Genomic DNA, 19,126 nt, shown 5'->3' on the forward strand with positions numbered 1-19,126 from the left:
GCCCTTCAGTCGTGTGTGTGAGGGTCAGGGATCCAGTTACAGTAAGTTTCCAGGTAATGTGGTCTCATTTGGGGCCACATTAACGGAGGCAGGGCACCTAAAGTGGGGGAGGTAGCTGGCTGATACTGTGGGGAGATTGGGTTACATCTGTTCCACCTTTAGATTGAAAGCTGGAGCCCAGTTGAGGGTACAGTTTTAGGAGAGAGAGCCGGAGAGACTGGGAGAGCCTGGCTTTGAGAAGTGAAGACTTGGGGCTCAAAGAGGCAGAGGCCAAAGCCGCAGAGAAGGGCAGCTGGCCCGGGGCGGGATGAAGCAGCGGGCTCTCTGCCTCGGGAGGTATGTGAGAGGCAGAGGGAGCCAAGCTTCGGGTAGATGATGGGCCAAGTGGGTGACTCAGGAGGTCCCTTTCCGCCTGGAGGTTCTGCCATTTGTCCCACCTGCTTCTGGGGGCCCCGTCTCTGCCCTGCCTGCCCAGGCAGCCCCCCGTGTAGGCTGAGGCTAGGATACACCTGCATCTGCGTGTTTCAAGCCCCAAACTCCCCCCTCCCTCCCACACCCGCCTTCCTTCCCCCCTATTGCTGTAAGAAGATGGGGTCCCTGCCCCGGTCTGGCCTCTGTCCCCTTCCTGACGTGGCAGGGCTGGCCCCCAGAGCGCCTCTGTGTCTCTTGAGCTTGTCTGTGTACCTGCGCGCACGGATCCGCATGGCCGTCGGGGCTGTGTGCACGTCTGCAAGTGAGGCTCATCTACCCTCCCCGGGGACTCCCCCTCAGGGCGGAGCCGAGGTGGGCTGCGCACACTTGCCAGGCTCTTCCCCACTCCTGTTCCAGATTCGGACTGGGACGGGTGAACCCAGGCTGGCGGGCTGGCTCTCGGAGGTGGGGGAGCTGGGCATGACCCCCGCGCACAGGGACACGCCCTCGCAGGTGACACGCGCCGCACACAACATGGTCGCCTTGGGGCATGCTGGGGCGGTGGCAGGGGGGTAGGGGGGGCTTGCCTGGACCTAGGCCCGGCCCCTGGAAGTTGGCTGGACACAGAGAGGACGTTTAAAAAAATAGAGAGAATTTAAGCTTCCCAAAAAAGAGATGGGTATGGGGAAGGAGGCGATGGAGGCCGAGGTGGGGCTGGGAGGCGAGCGACTTTCCGAGACTCTGGGTCCCTGGGGCGACACGGTCTCTGCCCAGGCTGCGCCCGTCTGCCTGCCCGGCCGGCCCGGGGAAGGGCACCGTATGGCTGTGTGTAGAGTCTGTGCGGGCGGTGGGGCTGGCCCTGGCGGCCGCAGGCCCCCCCCTCCCAGGCCCTGGCCCAAGCGTCCAAGCGGCCGGCTGGCTCTCAGGAGGCGAAGTAGGAACTCTGCATGGAGTAGAGCCGGTCGATGGGGTTCCCCACGCGGGCCTGCAGGGAGCCCACGTCCGAGGAGCCGAGGAAGCAGTCGCTGAGGCTGGTTAAGGAGGTATCGCTGTCGATGTCATGGAAGATGGAGTCGTTCCCTGGGGGCAGAGGGGGCGTCAGGAGCCGGGCAGGCGTGAGCTCCCGGGGGCCCTTTCGGCCCTGCAGCCTGTGTGGCCAGAGGTGAGGAGGGACGGGGTGACCTGTGGCGGCGGCGGGGGGCCTGAGGCGCCGAGGGCCGCAGGGGGGGCTTCGCGGGCACCCCCTTCCGATGGGAGGCGGCAGGCAGGCAGGCTGTGTCGGCGGGGCCTGCCGGCCCGGGGGTGGTGGGCGGGGGCGGTGCTGGGGTGGGCAGGGGGCGGGGCGGCTTACCATAGGGGTTCATGTGGTCACCTGGCATTTGGGGCGGCGTGAGGCCCTGCTGGAAGGGGTCGCTGCTGCCGTAGGGACTCTGCTCCATGGCCACAATCTGCTGCTGGGGTGGGGCCAATGGCGTGTAGGAGGCCATCATGCCCTCCATGCGACTGGACAGGACCTCTGGGGAGAGAGCACACTTTCACCCACCCGCCCTGTCCACCTCATCCCAGAGCCCACGCCGCCCCGGGGGAGCCCTCCCAGATACACCTCAGGCCTTCCCACTGACCTCCCATATGACTCCCCAAGGCCACGGGGCCCACTGCAGTCCCCCTGACTCTGACCTCTTCTGCACTTCCCCGGGTTGCCCTGGTGACCCAGGGCCACTGAACCCAGGTATCTGACCCCTGACCCCTTCTCCCCAGACACATAGGAATAAACACATAGATAAACACAGGAATCGGTTTATCGCAAGCCAGGGATCTCCCCTCCCCACCTCCTCCCCTTCCTCCAGTGGCCCTGCCCTCCAGAAGCAGCTCACCGCTTGGGGGACACAGACACTACGCAGGCAGTCACGATTCAACATGTGGGTGCGTGAGCGCCCTGCATCTGGGAGCATCTAGGTGGGGCCCAGGCCAAAGGAGCTCAGGGAAGGCTTCCTGGAGGAAGGGACCCCTAACTCCACCTCACTTAAAGAATCAGCAGGGGTTCAACCATGCCAGGGGCAGGCAGCAAAGGCAGGGAGGGGAGAAACTAGCCAGTGGGAGCAGAGGGCCCTGTGCATGGGGCGATAGTGCCAGGAGGAGAGAGGCCAGGAGTGGGGAGGAAGATGGTCTTCGGGGCGCCCCCCCCATCAACCCCAGAGCTCAGTGTGCCCCCTGAGGCTGTAGGAAGTCTGCTGTGGGAGGGGCTGCGGAGAAAGCCTGGCAGGGTGGAGGCTGGAGGCCGGGACCACTGAGGCAATTGAGGGAGGGGCTGGGCTCCTGTCAAGGTGGGTGTGAAGGGGGCGGGAGGGCCCCAGGAGCAGCCTCCATGGCCCTGCCTGGCAACCCAGTGGATGTGGGGCGTGGACAGGACGGTCAGGGGCGACTCCCAGGTTCCTGGTGTGGGCACTGGGTGGAGGGTGGTGCTGTCTGCTGAGGTGGGGTGAGGAGGGGCAGAGGGTCCGTGCGAATGTGGCGGCAGGGGCTGCTGTGTGCAGTGCAGCAGGGGCCCTGAGGAGCTCAAGCGGGACCATGGAACAATCTGGGGGAAGCTGCCTCTCAGAGGCAGCTGGGAACACAGGAGGTGGTGGCCGGGAGACCGGAGCCAGTGGCCACAGCCCCAAGGAGGCCAGGCTGTCTTGGGGGAGGGGGGAGGCAGGGGCAGAGAGCAAGAACTGGGTTCCAAGGCTCCAGTGCAGCTGGGGATCAGGGCCTGGCCCTGAGCCCTGACAGCAGGGGCCGTCCATCAGTGCCCTGGCATCTGCCCCAAAGCCCCCGTCTCACCTGGGAGCAGGCAGCCCTGGGGCCCCCACTCCTCTTGGGCAGTCCCTACAAGGTTCAATGTCCCCATGGCTGGGGAGGCCACCGCCCCCCCCCCCAGTCCAAGAAGTGGTAACATTTTGGCAAAGCCCAGTGTTCGGGGGTCTGGCCGCTGCCCCTCCAGCTGGCTCCTTACCACCCAGCAGGAACCCACACTGAACTCAACACCCCGCAGAGTCTCTCTTGAGATTTCTGCTGAATTCTGTCGTGGGTTGTGGGGTGTATGGTCACGTGAAAACCAGAGCTTTGGGATGCCACATGTGGGGCCAAGGCCAGCTTTGCCCCTCACTCACTGAGCGATCCCAGTAAGTCCTCTGGTCTGCGTCTCCGCCTCCTCAGCTGTGACATGGGCTGTGACAGTGCCCTTCCCCTCCGGGATCGGGGGGCATTCCGAGAGGCTGAGCATGGCCAGTGGTGACAGCTGTGCCTAGCACACGCTGAGGGTGGGAGATGGTTGCAGGTATTTTGGGGGTTTTGTTCATTTTTAAGTAAGCTCTAGGCCAGACACAGGCTTGAACTCATGACTCTGAGATCGAGAGTCACACCTTCCACGGACTGAGCCAGCCCGGTGTCCCAGGGGCAAAAATTCTGCTACCCCTCGGCGCAGCCCATGCTGCCATCTCTCCTGGGGGCCCCCGTGGTCCCCACCGGCTCTCTCGATCCCAGCAGGTTCTGGGGCGCCAGCTCCCACAGCCCTCACGGCCCTGGTGGAAGGGGTCCGGGGTCCAGGATCCAGGGGGTGAGGGAAGAGTGCTGTTACCAGAGGCTGAGCCTGGGCCCTGTCGCCCTGGTCCCGGCTCACCTTGGCCCAGCCGCTGCGAGTTCTGCTGCTCCTGCTGCTGCTGGTGCCGCCGCGCCAACTTCTTCATCTGCAGGGGACACAGGTCGTGCCAGTCCCCACCTCCCCGTCCCCGTTCAGTCCCGGCCCCTCCCAGCAGGACCGTGTCTTCTGCCTGCACCCCCACTCCGGCCCTGCCTAGCGGGGGCAACAGGTGGCCTCTCACCTTGGCTCTTTGGTTCTGAAACCACACCTGGACCACACGCACGCTGAGGCCTGTCTCTGCCGCCAGCGTCTCTCGGACCTGCCCGGGGGGAGGGACAAATATCAGGCCTGGGGGCGGGGGGGCCGGGGCAGCAGGCCAGGGAGGCGGTGGTTTGGGGGACCTGAGGGACGGGCGGGGGAGGTGGAGGGACGTCCCCATCCCCGGCAGGAGTGGTAGGCCACTGTCTGGGAAGGCGGCGGGTGTGGGGTGTCGGCCCCGCCCCACCCCAGCAGCCCCTCACCTTTCGGCAGGGCTTGGAGGACACCTCGAAGGAGGCCTTGAAGGCTCTTCGCTGCTGCGTGGTGAGGATGGTCCGGGGTCGCTTGGGCCTCCGGGGGTCTTTCCCGTCGTCCCCACTGCCTTTACTCTGGCTGCCCTGCCCCTTGGCTGGCTTCATGTCCCCGTCCTCGTCCTCGCTCTTCACTGTGGGGGACACAACCAGCCCATCAGTCTTGTACGAGGGTCTCAGATTGGTACCCGGAGGCCATCTGTCGCCTGGCGGGACCGCCAACACCAGCCCCCTGTACTCTGGAGACCCCACGGCAGCTGGTCAACCTCTGAAAAACTGGTTCCCACTGTCCCAGCCCAGGGCCAGTGGGTCCCACAACCCAGCGAGGAGACTCCGGGGAGCCTTCTTTCTTGGAAGCTTCCAGAGACTAAGAACTGTCAGGCAAAGCCATACCCCAGACATGGTCACATCCAAGTATTCATGACGACAGCACGCACGCCACACACACAGTTACACACTCAACCACTGACGTGTGCGCACGCACACTGGCACGTGGGTCCACAGAGCACGGGGCATACACAGCTCACGGACACACACACACACACACACAGGCCTGTGCTCACAGGTGGAGACATACAGGTAAGCACACACCCGAACACACACACACACACACACACGCATGCACGCACACAGAAGCCTGTGTGTTCACCCAGAGACACACCCATACCCACCATGCACACACGGCCACTTCCATGTCCCAGAATTGTGGGTCTCAGAGATGCCAGCCCCAGGCGGACACCATGCGCCTCCCACTGTCCCCAAGTCTAAGCTGGTCTCTTATTTCCAGGCCCACCTTCCTCAGACCATGAGCCCCGGGGCTGGGTCGTCTCCCTCCAAGACCCCCAGCCCAGGCCTGATAGGAATGGGCCAACGGCTCCTGGCTAGTGTCTGCTCTGCTCTAAGAGCCCAGGAAGCCACCACGGTGCCCTGCCCATGGGTGGACAGAGGGACAGATGGATGGGGAGCTCACTACTTCCTCCAAGGACACCGACAGGACAAAGCTCTTCCGGAAGGCCCTGTGACTGAGGGCTCTAAGTTACCCCTAAGGGCTCTGAAGACCAGGCCATCTCCTCGCCAAGCCCTCGGCTGCCGTCCTTCCCACTCCCTGGGAGTGACAGGGCCCCAGCCTTCTCTCTGGCTCTTCCCTTCCAAAACTCACTCCTGGTTGTACCCGCCCTTCTGGCAGGAGGGCTCTAAGCTGGCACAGCCCTTCTGAGGGCTGGAACAGAATAAAGAGGTGCCTTCATCCTGAGAAAGGGGGTCTTTGCTTCCACCATAGAATGCCCCTGTCCCCCCACCCAGCCAGGAAACTGAAGAGCTCAGGCTGCTGCCCCCCGCTGCTGAAGGCTGTGTCAGAGCCCTGCTTCGTGGCCACCAGCAGCCTGCAGACCTGGGCAGGCAGGGACACCTGTGGTGCCGTGCCACGGTGGGGGCCACAGCAAGGGAAAGGGAGGAACAGGAAGGGGGTTCAGAGAGCAGGGTATGTGTGCGTGTGCTTGTGTCTAAACCGCAGTCCGGGTAAGCGGGTGGACAAATGTGTGTGCAGCCGTATGCGTCACTGCTCCGTGCACGGGTGACGTGTGAGCTGGGTCATGTGTGCACATGGGTGTGTTTAAGTGGACGCACAGTGCGTGTTCCTGGGTGCAGGTTTGCACGTGCTTGGGCATCTCAGCGCACATCTACAGATGTTCCTGTGTCCGTGCTTATGTGCCCCTCGGCATCGAATGCACGTGTGTGTGGACACGTGTGGTCCCATGCAGGTATGCCGGTGCATGAGCACGTGTGCCCCAGTGGTAGTGTCCGCACATGCGTTTGTGGGCCTGGGGGCATGCACACCGGTGTCCACGGGCGTCTGATGGGGGCGCACTGTCTGTACGTAGCTCGGGTCCTGGGGTCAGGATTGGGCTTCTCCGGCAGCGCCCCCATCACAGCTTCTCCCCAGCTGCCCCCCTCCCCCACCAGCTCCAGCCACGGCTCACCAGAGTCGGACTCGTCGGGACTCACGGAGCTGAGCAGGTCCTTCTCCTTCTCGTAGTCCCCCTTGCACAGCAGCTGGCCCTCCTTGAGCACAAACTCGTCGCCCTTGCGCAGCTGCCGCTCACACACGCAGCAGCAGAAGCAGCCCAGGTGGTACACGCATTCCAGCGCCCGCATCACAAACTCCGTGGGGGCGATCTTCTCCATGCAGCCGCTGCACTTGGCTGCGAAGAGCCTGCAGGTGCACAGGGTGGGCTCACTGATTTGGCTTGGGGTTGGGGGCCCTCCCCGAGGCTGCTGTCCACCAGGGCCTCTCCCTCCTGCCACCCTGACTCCCCCCACCCCAGATAGGAGAGGCCCCACCCGGGCACAGAGCCAGACAGTGGGAGGGCCCCGTGGCCCCACTCTTCTGGCTCCCCAGGGCCCTGGGTGGCCTAAGGGTGGGCTCTGGGCATCCTGCCCTGAGGTGCCCTCTCCTGGGCATATCAGCTCAGGGCCCTGCTTGCTCCGAGACACCATGGCCACTAGAGGGCAGAGCACATGGTCAGCCTCAACCTTCCTCAAGAGCCAGGCGGGTTCTGCGCCTGAGAAGGGCGGGCGGCCTCCTGGTCCCCTGTCCCCTCACTCCGAGACCTGCTCTGCCTCCTCTCTGCTCTCCCCTCTCTCTCCCACATCCATGAGATCCTGAGCCCTGTCCGGCCCACCACCCAGGCTGGGCTGCTCCTCTCCTGCCCGAGTGCCTGCCTCAGTCCCCTTCCTGGGCTCCAGGCTCCTCCAAACCCTTCGATACACCCTCCAGGATGACAGCCAGAGAAAGCTGTCTAAAACCCACATCTGCTCCTGCTGCTTCCCTGCTCCAGACTCTTCCGGGACTCCCTGGGGCCTCGAGGCCCTTCACACCCTGCCTCTTTCTGCGGCCCCGATGGAACAATCTGCGGCTTCTCCAGGGCACCTTCCCACTGGCCTGTCAGCATGTTCTTTCTTGGTTCTCGGCTGGGCTAACCCCTGCCTATCCCTCATTTCGGCTTGAGCATCTTCACCACGTGCAGACGTCTACTGAGCCCAGTGTGGCGGCTGCTGCTCTAAGCGCTCTGCACACAGAAATGCATGCAATCTGCAACCCGATGAGGCAAGAATGCACATTAGCCCCATCTCAGAGATCAGGAAACCGGGGTGCCCAGAGGGGGAGTCGCTGGCTTGGGGGTCACATGGTCATAAGGGACGAGGCCCACCGGGAGCCTGGGCCTGCCCCAGCCCCTCCATGACAAACCGGATCCATCTCCCATCTCTGGAGACAAAGCCGGGCGGGGGTGTCCCCCGCCTCCTGCGTGCGTTTGCAGGAGGGTCCGCGCCGCGTGGCCGCTCCTCTGCCCTCACCCACTGACCGCTCCTCCCGGCTCCCCCCATCCCAGTCACGTGGCCTGCTCTGTGGGAACTCAGCCTCAACAACACTTTGATGGAAAAATTTATGAAGAATCAAATTATTGCTGCTGGGAGGGAATTAAAACCATTTTTCATTCCCCACGTCCCTGGGCCACGTCTGCGGGCGCCACCTTGGGAGCGCTGTGCGCATCCCATCTCTCTTTATGGCCCGCCATCACAGGCGCAGATTACAGCAGCAATTCTCTACTAATCGGTTCCGGAACAGAAATGGCCATAAATGCGAGGCACTCGGCCTGCCTCCCTTCCCGGGGCTGCCGTCAGCGCCACCCACGACGAGCTAGCGGGGTGTGGTGGATGGGGCCGATCTGTGCTCTGCCTGCTGCCCTGGCATGGGCGGGGGCACTCAAATGGGTGGGGGCATCCCCAGCAACCCCTGCCATCCGCCGCTATTCGACTGAACAGGCTCCTACTCATCCTGCAGTGCCCCACTCCAATGCCACCTCCTCTGGAGAGCCTTCTTTGATGCCCCTGTCGGGGAGTGCCCCCCCCCCCCCCCGTATGCTCACCTGAGCTTCCCTCAGCCCTCCTTCTGCTGTGAAATGGGGATGTCAACAGGACCTTCCTCAAAGGGCTGTTGTGGGGATTCGATGATACTGAGCTTGTAACTTGGTATGTAAGAATCACATCAGGGACAGCACATGCCTCTGTCAGCTTCGCTCTGTCAGCAGGGGTTCCACAAGGTGAGCCTGGCTCTACCCCATCCTCAAAAAGGCCTTGATGAGTGTTTGCAAAGCGGGTGAGTGAAGGCTTGGGGTGGGCTGAGGTTCAGGCATATAGGACCCTGCTAACCCACAGAGTGCGTGGCTTTGGGAGGGGAACATGGGATAGATTTCAGCTCTGATTTGGCCCTTGGGCTGGATAGTTTTGTTCAAGGCACAACCTACCCAACTGTCCATGGTCATCTTTGGCAGAGGCCCCTAGGAATCTGGCTGGCTGTCCGGCTCTTCCAAGGGAGAGGAACCAGGCTGCCAGAACTTGATGCTCTGACGTGGGGGCTGATTCTGCCCTGTCCCCCAACCCCACCCCACCCCCATCACCCCTCTGTCTCCTTCCCACACTTATACCTCCTGATCTAGGCACCACGCTAAGGTCTGCAGCCCGGCCTCAGCAGCCCATGAGCAGACAGGCACTGGTTGCATCTCTGGGCTGGCCTGGTGGGGCCAGGGGCCCAGGCTGGGGTCAGCCTAGGGGCTGCGGCTCCTGGAGAGGAGGCCCTCTTAGGTAGGGGAGGGTGGCAGCAGGAGGGGTGCCCCGCATTTGCAGGCACCACCACCATGCAGGCTGCATTCAGAACAGCCGTGCTAATGCCTTGGCAGCAGGGGGTCGATTGCTACTTTCTCCAAACTCATCAACACAATCTATTATTAATACTTCTCCAAAGGCTCCGTGCCGCCATTACCGAGGCAGCGCCAGCCACTCGGGGCGTCATCTGTTATCTAGATTGCAAAAACTCGGGATATAAAACAAACTGCGCACACTTTATAAACGGAATGTGCCATCCGCTTGGTCTCCAAGCATCTCTCCACCCAATAAAACATCGGGGGGGAATGCATGAAATACTCACTCCCAATTATGGGGCTGCCTTTGTCTACGGAGCCAGGGTGAGCACGACTAACGCACGTGCGGGAGGGGCTGGGGTGCCAGCGGGGTCCCCTCCTTTCCCTGGACCCCCTCCCTCCCTCAACCCCTCCCATCGTGAAGGGGTGGTGGAACCGGCTGCTGAGAAGCAAGCAGGCAGGCGAGTGGCACTGGGACTGGATGGACGTGCATTCAATGCCTGGTTCCACCACTTCCTGGCCAGTGACTGGACAAGTGATTTCGTCTTTCTGAGCCTCAGCTTACTGATCTGTATAATGGGCTCAACAACACTGCCAGCTTCTTCATGTGAAGGTGCAGTGAGTTGTCAGTGTCGAGCAGTGAGCACAGAGGGAGAGGTCAGAGGGCTGGGCAGGCCTTTTGAGGCCTGGAATGAGCCTCTCCAGGAACGGTGCGCAGAAGCCACACATACTAACCAGAGACAAAGTTGCTCAGGCTGAGGAACTCTGAGCCTTCCCGCCCAGTGGGGGCCCTGGAACCTGAGGGCAAAAAGCCCTGCCAGCATCCAAGGCACTGGATTTGACGCCCAGGTCATGATCTCAATCTTGACTTAGCCACTCACCGCCTATGTAACCTTGGGCAAGTCTGAGTCTGGGTCCTCATCTGTGAGATGGGGACAAGAGTCCAGACTCTCCAGAATTGTGCTGGGGGTTCCAGATGTGTGTGTTTCTGCTTCCCACACTTGGGGTGGAGGGATGGTGGGCGGGGAGGCCACCTGTGACACCTGCCTCTCGGTGCCAGTCCCCTGGCCCAGGCTCCTCCCCAGTCCAGGAGCTCCAAGCCAGAGGGCAGCTTCATGACCACAGCACAGGCACCCAGACTTGCAGCAACCCACACAACCCACCCCCATTCTCCATGTAAACCGCCAAGCCTTTCCCCCTGCTATCTTTAACGTCCAGAACACCACTTCTCCTACCCTTTGACAGCCAAACACCTGCTTATTCTGAAGGATTCAGCTTGGATATCCCTTCCTCCAGGAAGCCCCCCTTCTCCTCTCCAGTCGTAGATGTCTTCCTTGCTGAGTTTCCCATCCTCACGGCTCCTCCCCACTATGGTATTTACTAGAAGGAATCCACTTTCCCTACTTCCGGGTCCACTTTTCCCGGGGTCACCCCTCTCTTTGGAGCTGAATACAAGGCCCCAGACACATGAAGGTGAGGGGCAAATATTTATGCAATGAATGCTGAATGAACCAATACAGTCCCATTCTGCCTGTGAGGTAGGGCGGGTGGGTCCGACCCTGAGCCTGGTCTGGTGCGAGCACCCACCACCTGCCCTGAGAAGACGAGCTGCCTGCAGGAGAGCAGTGTGGGGGTGGGGGGGTGATGGAGCCGGCAGCCCAGGGTTCCAGCCTGACTCTAACTTTGTCCCTGGGTGACTTTGCTCAAGACATTTAACCTCTCCGAAGCTCAGTTTCTTCATCTATGAAATGGGACTGGTGGTACCTTCCTACAGGGCTGTTGGAAGGGGCTACTGCATGCAAAGCCCTTGGCACAGTGCCAGGCATGAAGAAGGCACCCCAAAGAGCTGCCTTTCTTTTGTTCTCTTGTTGTCCTTCTTGGTCACCCTCAATGGGGTCTCCATCACTCCGGGGAGTGGCCTTCCTGACTTCAGGTTTACAAGTCCCAACCAAACTTCCCCCTCATGACCACCCTGGGTTCTGGGTCCTTCTAGCTTCGATCTGGCTTGAGCTAGACAAAGCACTCCTGGCTCAGCTCTGTGTGTATTTGTCTGTCTGTCTAACTAACGTTACTGAGCTCAATTATCATCGCTTGCGTCACCTCATTAAGTCCTCTAAGAACCCTTAAGAAAAGACACTGTTTCCATCCCCTTTTTACAGATGAGGACACCAAGGCTCAGAAGGCAGGGTCAAGGTCATCTGGCAGCACTACTCTATACTCCCTCCCTGCTCTGTGCCTCCAAATACTTCTCTGCCCACCAGTCCCCCTTGTCCTTTGCTGGGGGTACCATGCCCAGGTCTGTTTGCCGTCCAGGCTCTGAACACCCAAGTTCTGATCACTCAGCATAAGCCCAGCACCCAGCAGGTGTAGCTGAGCTATTTTTCTTAAACAAAACTGAATATGTCCCTGTCACAAACATATCCATCCTCCCCCAGGATCATCTGTGATTTCAGAGTAAGAAATTCCCTTTTTTTAGGGACGTCCCTCCCGTGAAGAGTTCCTGTCTATGAGAACACATCTCTGTCTCCTCTGAGTTTTTACTGGTTTATTTGTTAAACGCTCAATTTATTAAACTCATAAAGCTAATAAACAAAACTCTGAAAACCAATTTTTTTCTGGAGCATTTGAACATGGATTACAAATCTGATTAATTACTTTCTCTTAAGCCACTGACAACTGCGGAGAGGCAATGCTGTAGGTCTGATTCTTTTACCTCCAATAAAATTAGCTTCGTAACATCCTGGGGACCCTCCAGCCTCTCCCTGTGGGATTTCACCCCAGGTCTTCGAGACCATAAGCATGCACTAGGCTTGGAATCTTTGCTCTGTCCCTTCCTGGCACAGGAACCATACACAGGTCCCTTCTTTCTGGGCCTCAGTGGCCCCATCTGTTCAGTGGGGATAATGGCTGGGCACCAGGAGGCAGGCTCAGTAAGGAGGCACCGTGATTGCTGTCACCATCTCTTTAAGATTTCTGGCACCTGTTCCCTATCCTCGTTGAGTGGAAGCTCCGGTATCTCCTCCTCACTGTACTGCGATTCCCATACCCCACGGCAGCATCTTACAGTTCATGTAGCCACTCACTGGGGCCTCAGCCCAAGGGTGCCCACCAATTTCAGGATAAGCCCAAAGACCTCATCATGTCACTTACACCAGCGCCGACACACCCAGCCTCAGATCCCCCAACACCAGCCGCCAGGCTCCTCACTGCTCCCGGAAAACCGCCAGCCCTTCCTGCCTTCTTCCTTAAAATTCCACCTGCCGGGGCACCTGGGTGACAGGTTAAAGCTTCTGCCTTGGGCTCAGGTCATGATCCCAGGGTCCTGGGATCAAGCGCCGCATCGGGCTCTCTGCTCAGCAAGGAGCCTGCTTCCTCCTCTCTCTCTGCCTGCCGCTCTGCCTGCTTGTGATCTCCGTCTGTCAAATAAATAAATAAAATCCTCTTTAAAAAAAAAATTTCACCTGCCCTGAAAGGCTGTCCTCTCGCCCCCTTCCTTTTGCTTCTTGTTGGACTACTCTTCATCCTTCCAGACCCGATTCAAGCGGAACCTCCTCCACGAAGCCTTCCGTGACACCCAGATGTTTGTGTGTCTGAAGCCCTCACTGACCTAGAAATCAGAAACTGGGTCTGATTCACACACACCCCTCCCACGCGGGGTTCTGGCATTGAGGAGGTGGCCAGTGAGTGTCCGATGAATGAGTGAATAACCTTGTGCTAAATGAAATAGGCGGCCGGGTTGGACAAAAGAACATTGGCCACTCTGCTTCTGGGAGTTTGCGAATGCCACCAGGTAGCAAGGTAAGTGAACTCACTGCTCTCGGCCTTCACGGCGATACAACCTGGAGGCCGATTCCTAACTTCTTACATCACCTACAGTCTTTACACCCCTCCTGTCGGGCTGGGCTCCAATTGTACCCTCATCTCTAGTACCCGGGGAAAGGCCCTGGGGTAGGAGGGCCTCGCTGGTATTCAGTGACTCCCTGGGCACATGTGGTTGGGTCAGGCCTGGACACCTGCCTCAAGGTGGACCAGTCCATCCTCTGTCCTTTCTCCCGCTCATCGAGAGCTTTTTGTCAGCCCCCTGTGCTTAGAGAGGCACTTTCCGCATCTCCAACACCAGCTATGTAGCCCTGGGTCATTGACATCCCCCCCTTTTAAAGATTTATTTATTTGTGAGTGAGTGGGCGGAGGGAGAAGAAGAGAGAGAATCTCAAGCAGATTTCCCAATGAGCCCAGAGCCTGACGTGGGGCTCGATCCCAGGACCCTGAGATCATGACCTGAGCTGAAATCAAGAGTTGGCTGCTCAAGCAACTGAGCCACCCAGGCACCCCTCACATCCTTTTTTTGAGCCTCAGTTTCCTCTTCCGTAAAAAGGGGGTGTTGACCCTCCCTCACCTGGTGATTGAGAATCTGCTGGGGAGTTTTAACCTGTGTGAGAGGGTCTAGCCCACTGCCTGGCGCAGAGGGCACCTTGGCGGGTGTGCATCCCAGTCTCTCTGCAGTCTGAGTCTCACCATGGTGCTGGGACACAGGCTCTGGAACCTTCTCTCCTCACCTCCAGTTTCAGTATGAAGCCTCCAGTCAACATCACGGGGTCTGGCTGTGCCTCGGAGGCACAAGTTTCCGGGCTACACTGGGGACGAGGCAGATTTGGGTCTCTCTAGGCCCAAGTCTCTCAGTTCTTAGAAACACTCCCTCCATGGGGAGGGAACCGAAGCCCTCCGTCCCACTGGCTATACCTTCCCCTGTTCACACAGCCAACACCCAGAGAGGCGGACTGGAAAAAGGCTCGTGCAAGGTGCCCGAGAGTGAGGTCACATCATCTGGCCCCACGAGGGCTGGAAATGCATGACATGTGCTTTGAGAGGCTACACCTGGGGGACACGGAAAACCATGACAGTCAGTCTGGAAGAGAGCTGGGGACTTGCTAGGGAAGCTGACAGGACACGTAATTCCGAAGCTGGTTCTGGAGCCAGAAAGAACAGTGTTAAGAGTGCCATCCTGGCTCCGCGGCTCACTAACCGACCTCGGGGCTAGGACCACTGTCCCCCAGGTACAGGTATTCACTGTGATGTGCTGAGCCTCTCCGGCCCCAGCTTTCCTAGGCTGGTGGCCAGGAGCCCAGGAGCCCAGGAGGGCATGGCCGCAGAGCACTTGAGGCAGGCTCCCCGGCAGCCGACACTATTACTGTCTAGGGGGCCCAGCTGTCTGTGACGATGCCAGTGAGAGATGAGCTGGAGTTCACAGGGGCCCAGGGGACAGGACCCTGGACACCCCTGGGGGTCCAGCTGCTGCTGTGAGAGTTTGCCTGTCACTTGGAGGAGCCGATGGGGTGAGGGCAGGCAGAGGGAGCTGCCTGGCCTCCTCCCTCCCCGAGACTCGCTGACATCTCCCCCACGTGCCTGCCGCGTCCTTATCATTCCGGGCGTAGCTGTTTTTTATTTTGAGACAAAAAGGGGCCTGTTGATGGGGATCCAACTCAAACCAGCTGCAAACATCTGCTTTGATGCGGCGGCGGCGGCGGGCCAGGCGGGCGGCGGGAGCCGCAGGCGGGGGCCCCGGTGCGCGCGTCAATCACGCGGCTGGAATGCGCGGCGTGGCCGGGCGCTCGAACCGCGGCAGCCAGAGCGCGGGCCTCGCAGGGCCTCTCCGCCGCCTCGCCGTGCCGGGGCCGGGCCTGCAGCGAGGGCTGCCCCGGAGCTTCCTGCGGGCGCACAGACCCAGCTGTGCGGGGCCGCCGGCTCCGAGGCCCTTTGATCCCGGCCCGGGGGCGCTGTCGGGAGCCCCCGTGGCCGGGGCTGGAGGTCACGCGCCAGGGGCAGGGAGGGACGGGCACAGCCGGGAGCCCCGGGTACCATCCAGGGGCCAGCCTGGCTTGGCAGGCGCACTTTCGGTGACTCTACACATTTAGCAAGTGCCTACTATGTGCCAGGCCCTGTCTGGAGGCTGGGGATAGAGCAGTGAGGCAAATGGACAGTCCCGCCCACCCCCACCCCCCACCTTCCATTCTAATGGGTGAGAGGACAGGCAAATTAAATCCCTAGCACACAGAGGGTAAAAACTGATGACATGTGATAAAGAAAAATGGAGGGGAAGCACGATGTGGGTGGCCAAGGGTTTTATAAAGAACAGTCAGAGGCCTTACTGAGATCTATGATGGGGAGGAGGTTCTCCACTGAGGGAACAGCAAGTGCAAAGGGCCTGAGGCCAAGTGGATCTGGGGTGTTGCAGCCCCTTGTTGCTAAAGCAGGTGAGCAGCACGGACCAGGTAGAGGGGTGTAGGGTGTGCAAATAGAAGCAGGGGGCAGGTCTTGTGGGGCTTCCGCTTTGTGGAAGGGTTCTGGGCAGAGGGGGTATCTGATCTGACATCTTTTTTTTTTTTTTTTAAAGATTTTATTTATTTATTTGACAGACAGAGATCACAAGTAGGCAGAGAGGCAGGCAGATAGAGAGGGGGAAGCAGGCTCCCCACTGAGCAGAGGGCCCAATAGGGGGCTCAATCCCAGAACTCTGGGATCATGACCTGAGCCGAAGGCAGAGGCTTTAACCCACTGAGCCACCTGGGTGCCCCTGATCTGACATCTTAACGGGGCTCCTCAGGCAGCTGGGTAGCAGTGAGGGTGGGAGCAGGGAGTTGGGTTGGGAGATTATCTCAATAATCCAGGCAAAAGATACTGTCTGCTCAGACCCAGGGAGGTGCTGAGAAGAGGTCCGAGCAGGGACGCGTTTTGCAGGCGGACAGGGAAACCAGAGGATGCCAGACAGAGGCTAGACACGTGATTTGGGGGCCTGGACAGGGGGCAGGATAGAGCTGCCATTCAATGAAACAGAGAGCAAGGCCAGGTGGAGGAGGGGAGAGAATGGGGTGCGGTTGTGCACATGATGTGTGAGGTGCCTTCACTAGCCATGGGGATGCGTGCAGGGGCAGCTGCATATGGGAGTCTGCAGTGAGAGAGAGACCCAGGCTGGAGACACTAAGAGCTGCCAGGACATACACACACATACACAAACATACTCCTAAGAGCAAGCTGCTGTGTGCACACAGCTTGGCACCTGATAAGTAGCCTCTCCTCTTTGGGGCTATGACCCCTGCAGTGGGTGTAGGCAAGGCCCAGCCTCTGCCTCAGGAGGCTCTTTTAGGGGGGGAGGATACTGGGGTTTCTCTGGGGATCAGACCTTGCCCAGTGACATCAGGGAGAGAGGACGGGGCAGGTGGAGGGCGGGGCATCACCTCCAAGCATGCTCCCACAGGCTCCTTCCTGCCCTCTAGCCTGGGCAGCAATCAGAGGGACTGTGGGTTCCAGGCCAGGCCCCAAACTAAGGGCTCTCCCTGTATTACTTTATTAACCCTTGGGGTGAAGTTCTTCCCTCTTTTTTCTGCCCTTCATTGATGAATTCATTTGAGGATGCTTTTAATCGTTCATCCACCTAGCATTCATTGGGTACCTACTATGCGCCAGGCCCTATGCTGAGCTCACAGTAGGAGCCTTCTCCTCCCACCGGCTCATCGGACTGCTCTGAGCTGATCCCAGGTTCCTGTCCCCCATTCTCACTGAGTCACCAGCTCCTGGTGGCCAAGTCCAGCAGCCACTGTTCCTGTTATTATTACTTACTAAAATGTACTGTCTCTTACATAGCAGGCCCTGTGCCTTATTTGCACACAGACCCTTCTACCATAAGACCCCTCCCAGGTAGGCACTGCCCCTCTCTTCTCAGACAGGAGGAAAGTGGTGCTCAGAGAGGGTGACACAACCACTCAGCGTCAGAGCTGGTGTCACAGCTGGCATGTTGGGCTCCAGAGCTCCTGCATGTTCTCGCTGCCTTGCCACACCGTTTCCTGGACCTCCCTGTGCTTGAAGCCCTTTCCTGCCCCAGCCTCCTCCTCCCCTGCCCACCACTTGGAGTGCATTTGCTGTCAGCTCAGAGCTGTTGGGCCCGTGACCTGGCTGGGAGGTTACAAAGTGGTGAGGGGCTGACCTGCAGGTGCTGGAGGAGAAACTCTTATGCCACAGGAAGCAGAGGCCTCTGGTTTTCTCTCCAGGGTCCTGACTGGTCAGAATGGGCCAGACCCACACCTGTGTGTCCAAGAAGGGCTGCCAGATCCAGGGCAGGGCCTGCTGAGGTACAAAGTGCACTGGGGTAGGGAGGGGTGGGGAGGAGTCTTGGAAGACTTCCTGGAGGAAGGGGTCGTAAAGAGGGCAAAGGATTGAAAGGGGGTAGTGGTAGGGCTGGGATAGGAACTGAGTGTGGGGGGGGGGGGGTCTGATTCCGGAGTCTGGGCTCTGTGGAGGGCCAGAGAAGCAGAGAGGCCATTTTCAGGCATAGGGAGACAGTGGGTCAGTCATGTTGGAAGTGAGAAAGGGGAAGGGTCAGGCTGGAAGCCTTGAATGTTGGGCTAAAGAAGACAAATCCAGTTTCTTTTGTTTCCACCTACTTGTCCATCCACCCACGCACCCACTCGGCCTGCTGCCCTCTGTCTATCCGCCTATCCAGCCAGCCAGCCCCTGCCCCACTATCCACCCACCGTCCACACAGCCACCCTCTCAGCCACGCACCCGTCCATCCGCTGCACTCACACTCAGGCACTCAGGCACTCGCTCAGTGCCAAACCCTGTGCCAGGACTCCTCTTAAAAGCAGAAACTGCCTGGGGCACCTGGGTGGCTCAGTGGATTAAGCCTCTGCCTTAGGCTCAGGTCATCATCCCAGGGACCTGGGATTGAGCCCCACATTGGGCTCTCTGTTCAGTGGGGAGTCTGCTTCCCCCTCTCTCTGCCTGCCTCTCTGCCTACTTGTGATCTCTCTCTCTGTCAAATAAATAAAATCTTTAAAAAAAGGCAGAAACTGCCTTTTAAGGCTTTGGCTATAAGACTTGTTGATTTTGTAGGCATTGACCAGACACCCGCCATGACCATGCACTGTGCTAGGTGATGAGGAATCCGTGGGGGACAAGACACTGGGTCACTTCTCCTTCATGAGCTCCTGGTATGACTGGGAAGAAGGTTTTCCAGGAGAAAGGAGGTCTCAGAAGGAGAACCCCAAGGCAGCACTAGAGAGCCTAACGCTGACCAGCTGACATTTTGGCCTCATCATTCTGACCCCAAGGATCTAAACTCCCTAGACAGACCACAGCATTTTAATTAGGGTTATAGTGACAGTGATACACTTCCTTTGAGTAAGTGTTTTCTGGAACAACCTCCATTAAGGCAATTTAATTTTTTGATCAATTTTCTTTCTAGTGCAGTTAAATAATTTACAACTTTTTTCCATTTCCATTTTTATTTTACTGAAATTATTTTCATTGAGATAAATTATTTTCTATGAAAAATTTTCAATAAAGTTTTGCTCTACCATCACGTCTGTGTTTGAATTGCATCTTACCAATTACAGAGATCTGACTCTAGAGTTAATTTGCACAGGCTTTACCAAGGGTAGTTTCCCAGTTGTCAACTGTATTTAGTACTGGTTAGTTTACCAAGTTAAACTATCCCCCAGGTAGGGTGGGTGGATTTCCCGTGTTACCAACGAAGTCACCAAGGTTCATGATCACACATTTTATCAGGCAGTCGATGAAAACATGCTCAGGGTCAGAACCATGGGGTCAAGACAGCCTTTGGGTGTCCTAGGTTGGGTGCAAATGTCCAGCCTCTGCTGGGATGCTGTAGGGTAAGTGTACTCTTCTTGCCCTTCAGAGGCAAGACAGTGACCCCTCCACTGACATCTCCCTCTCATGGTTACCTCTGCCCCTCCCCCAGGTTCTGGTGCTGGTTTTCCATACTCCAGTTACAAGCCTGGGTTTGTCCAAACAGTCCTGACAGCCTGGCATCCAGC

At 58.9% G+C, this 19,126-nt stretch overlaps 1 protein-coding gene across 2 annotated transcripts in view; it reads right to left on the reverse strand.

The window, feature by feature from the left end:
* Positions 1–609: 609 nt before the first annotated feature.
* Positions 610–19,126, reverse strand: part of LMX1B (LIM homeobox transcription factor 1 beta) — a 78,839-nt gene continuing 60,322 nt past the window's right edge. The window contains exons 3-8 of one of the 2 annotated variants that reach the window (XM_059412194.1): positions 6,579–6,811; positions 4,552–4,733; positions 4,272–4,349; positions 4,070–4,136; positions 1,784–1,927; positions 610–1,491 (exon numbers count right to left, since the gene is read on the reverse strand). In XM_059412194.1, the coding sequence (XP_059268177.1) occupies positions 1,334–1,491; positions 1,784–1,927; positions 4,070–4,136; positions 4,272–4,349; positions 4,552–4,733; positions 6,579–6,811 (862 nt within the window). In that variant the 3' untranslated portion in view covers positions 610–1,333. Of the gene's footprint in view, positions 1,492–1,762; positions 1,928–4,069; positions 4,137–4,271; positions 4,350–4,551; positions 4,734–6,578; positions 6,812–19,126 lie in introns of both variants that reach the window. The other variant, XM_059412193.1, reaches the window with a different exon arrangement.

The sequence above is a fragment of the Mustela nigripes genome, chromosome 9 (genome assembly GCF_022355385.1).
Source record: "Mustela nigripes isolate SB6536 chromosome 9, MUSNIG.SB6536, whole genome shotgun sequence".
In the NCBI taxonomy this organism is placed as follows: domain Eukaryota; kingdom Metazoa; phylum Chordata; class Mammalia; order Carnivora; family Mustelidae; genus Mustela; species Mustela nigripes.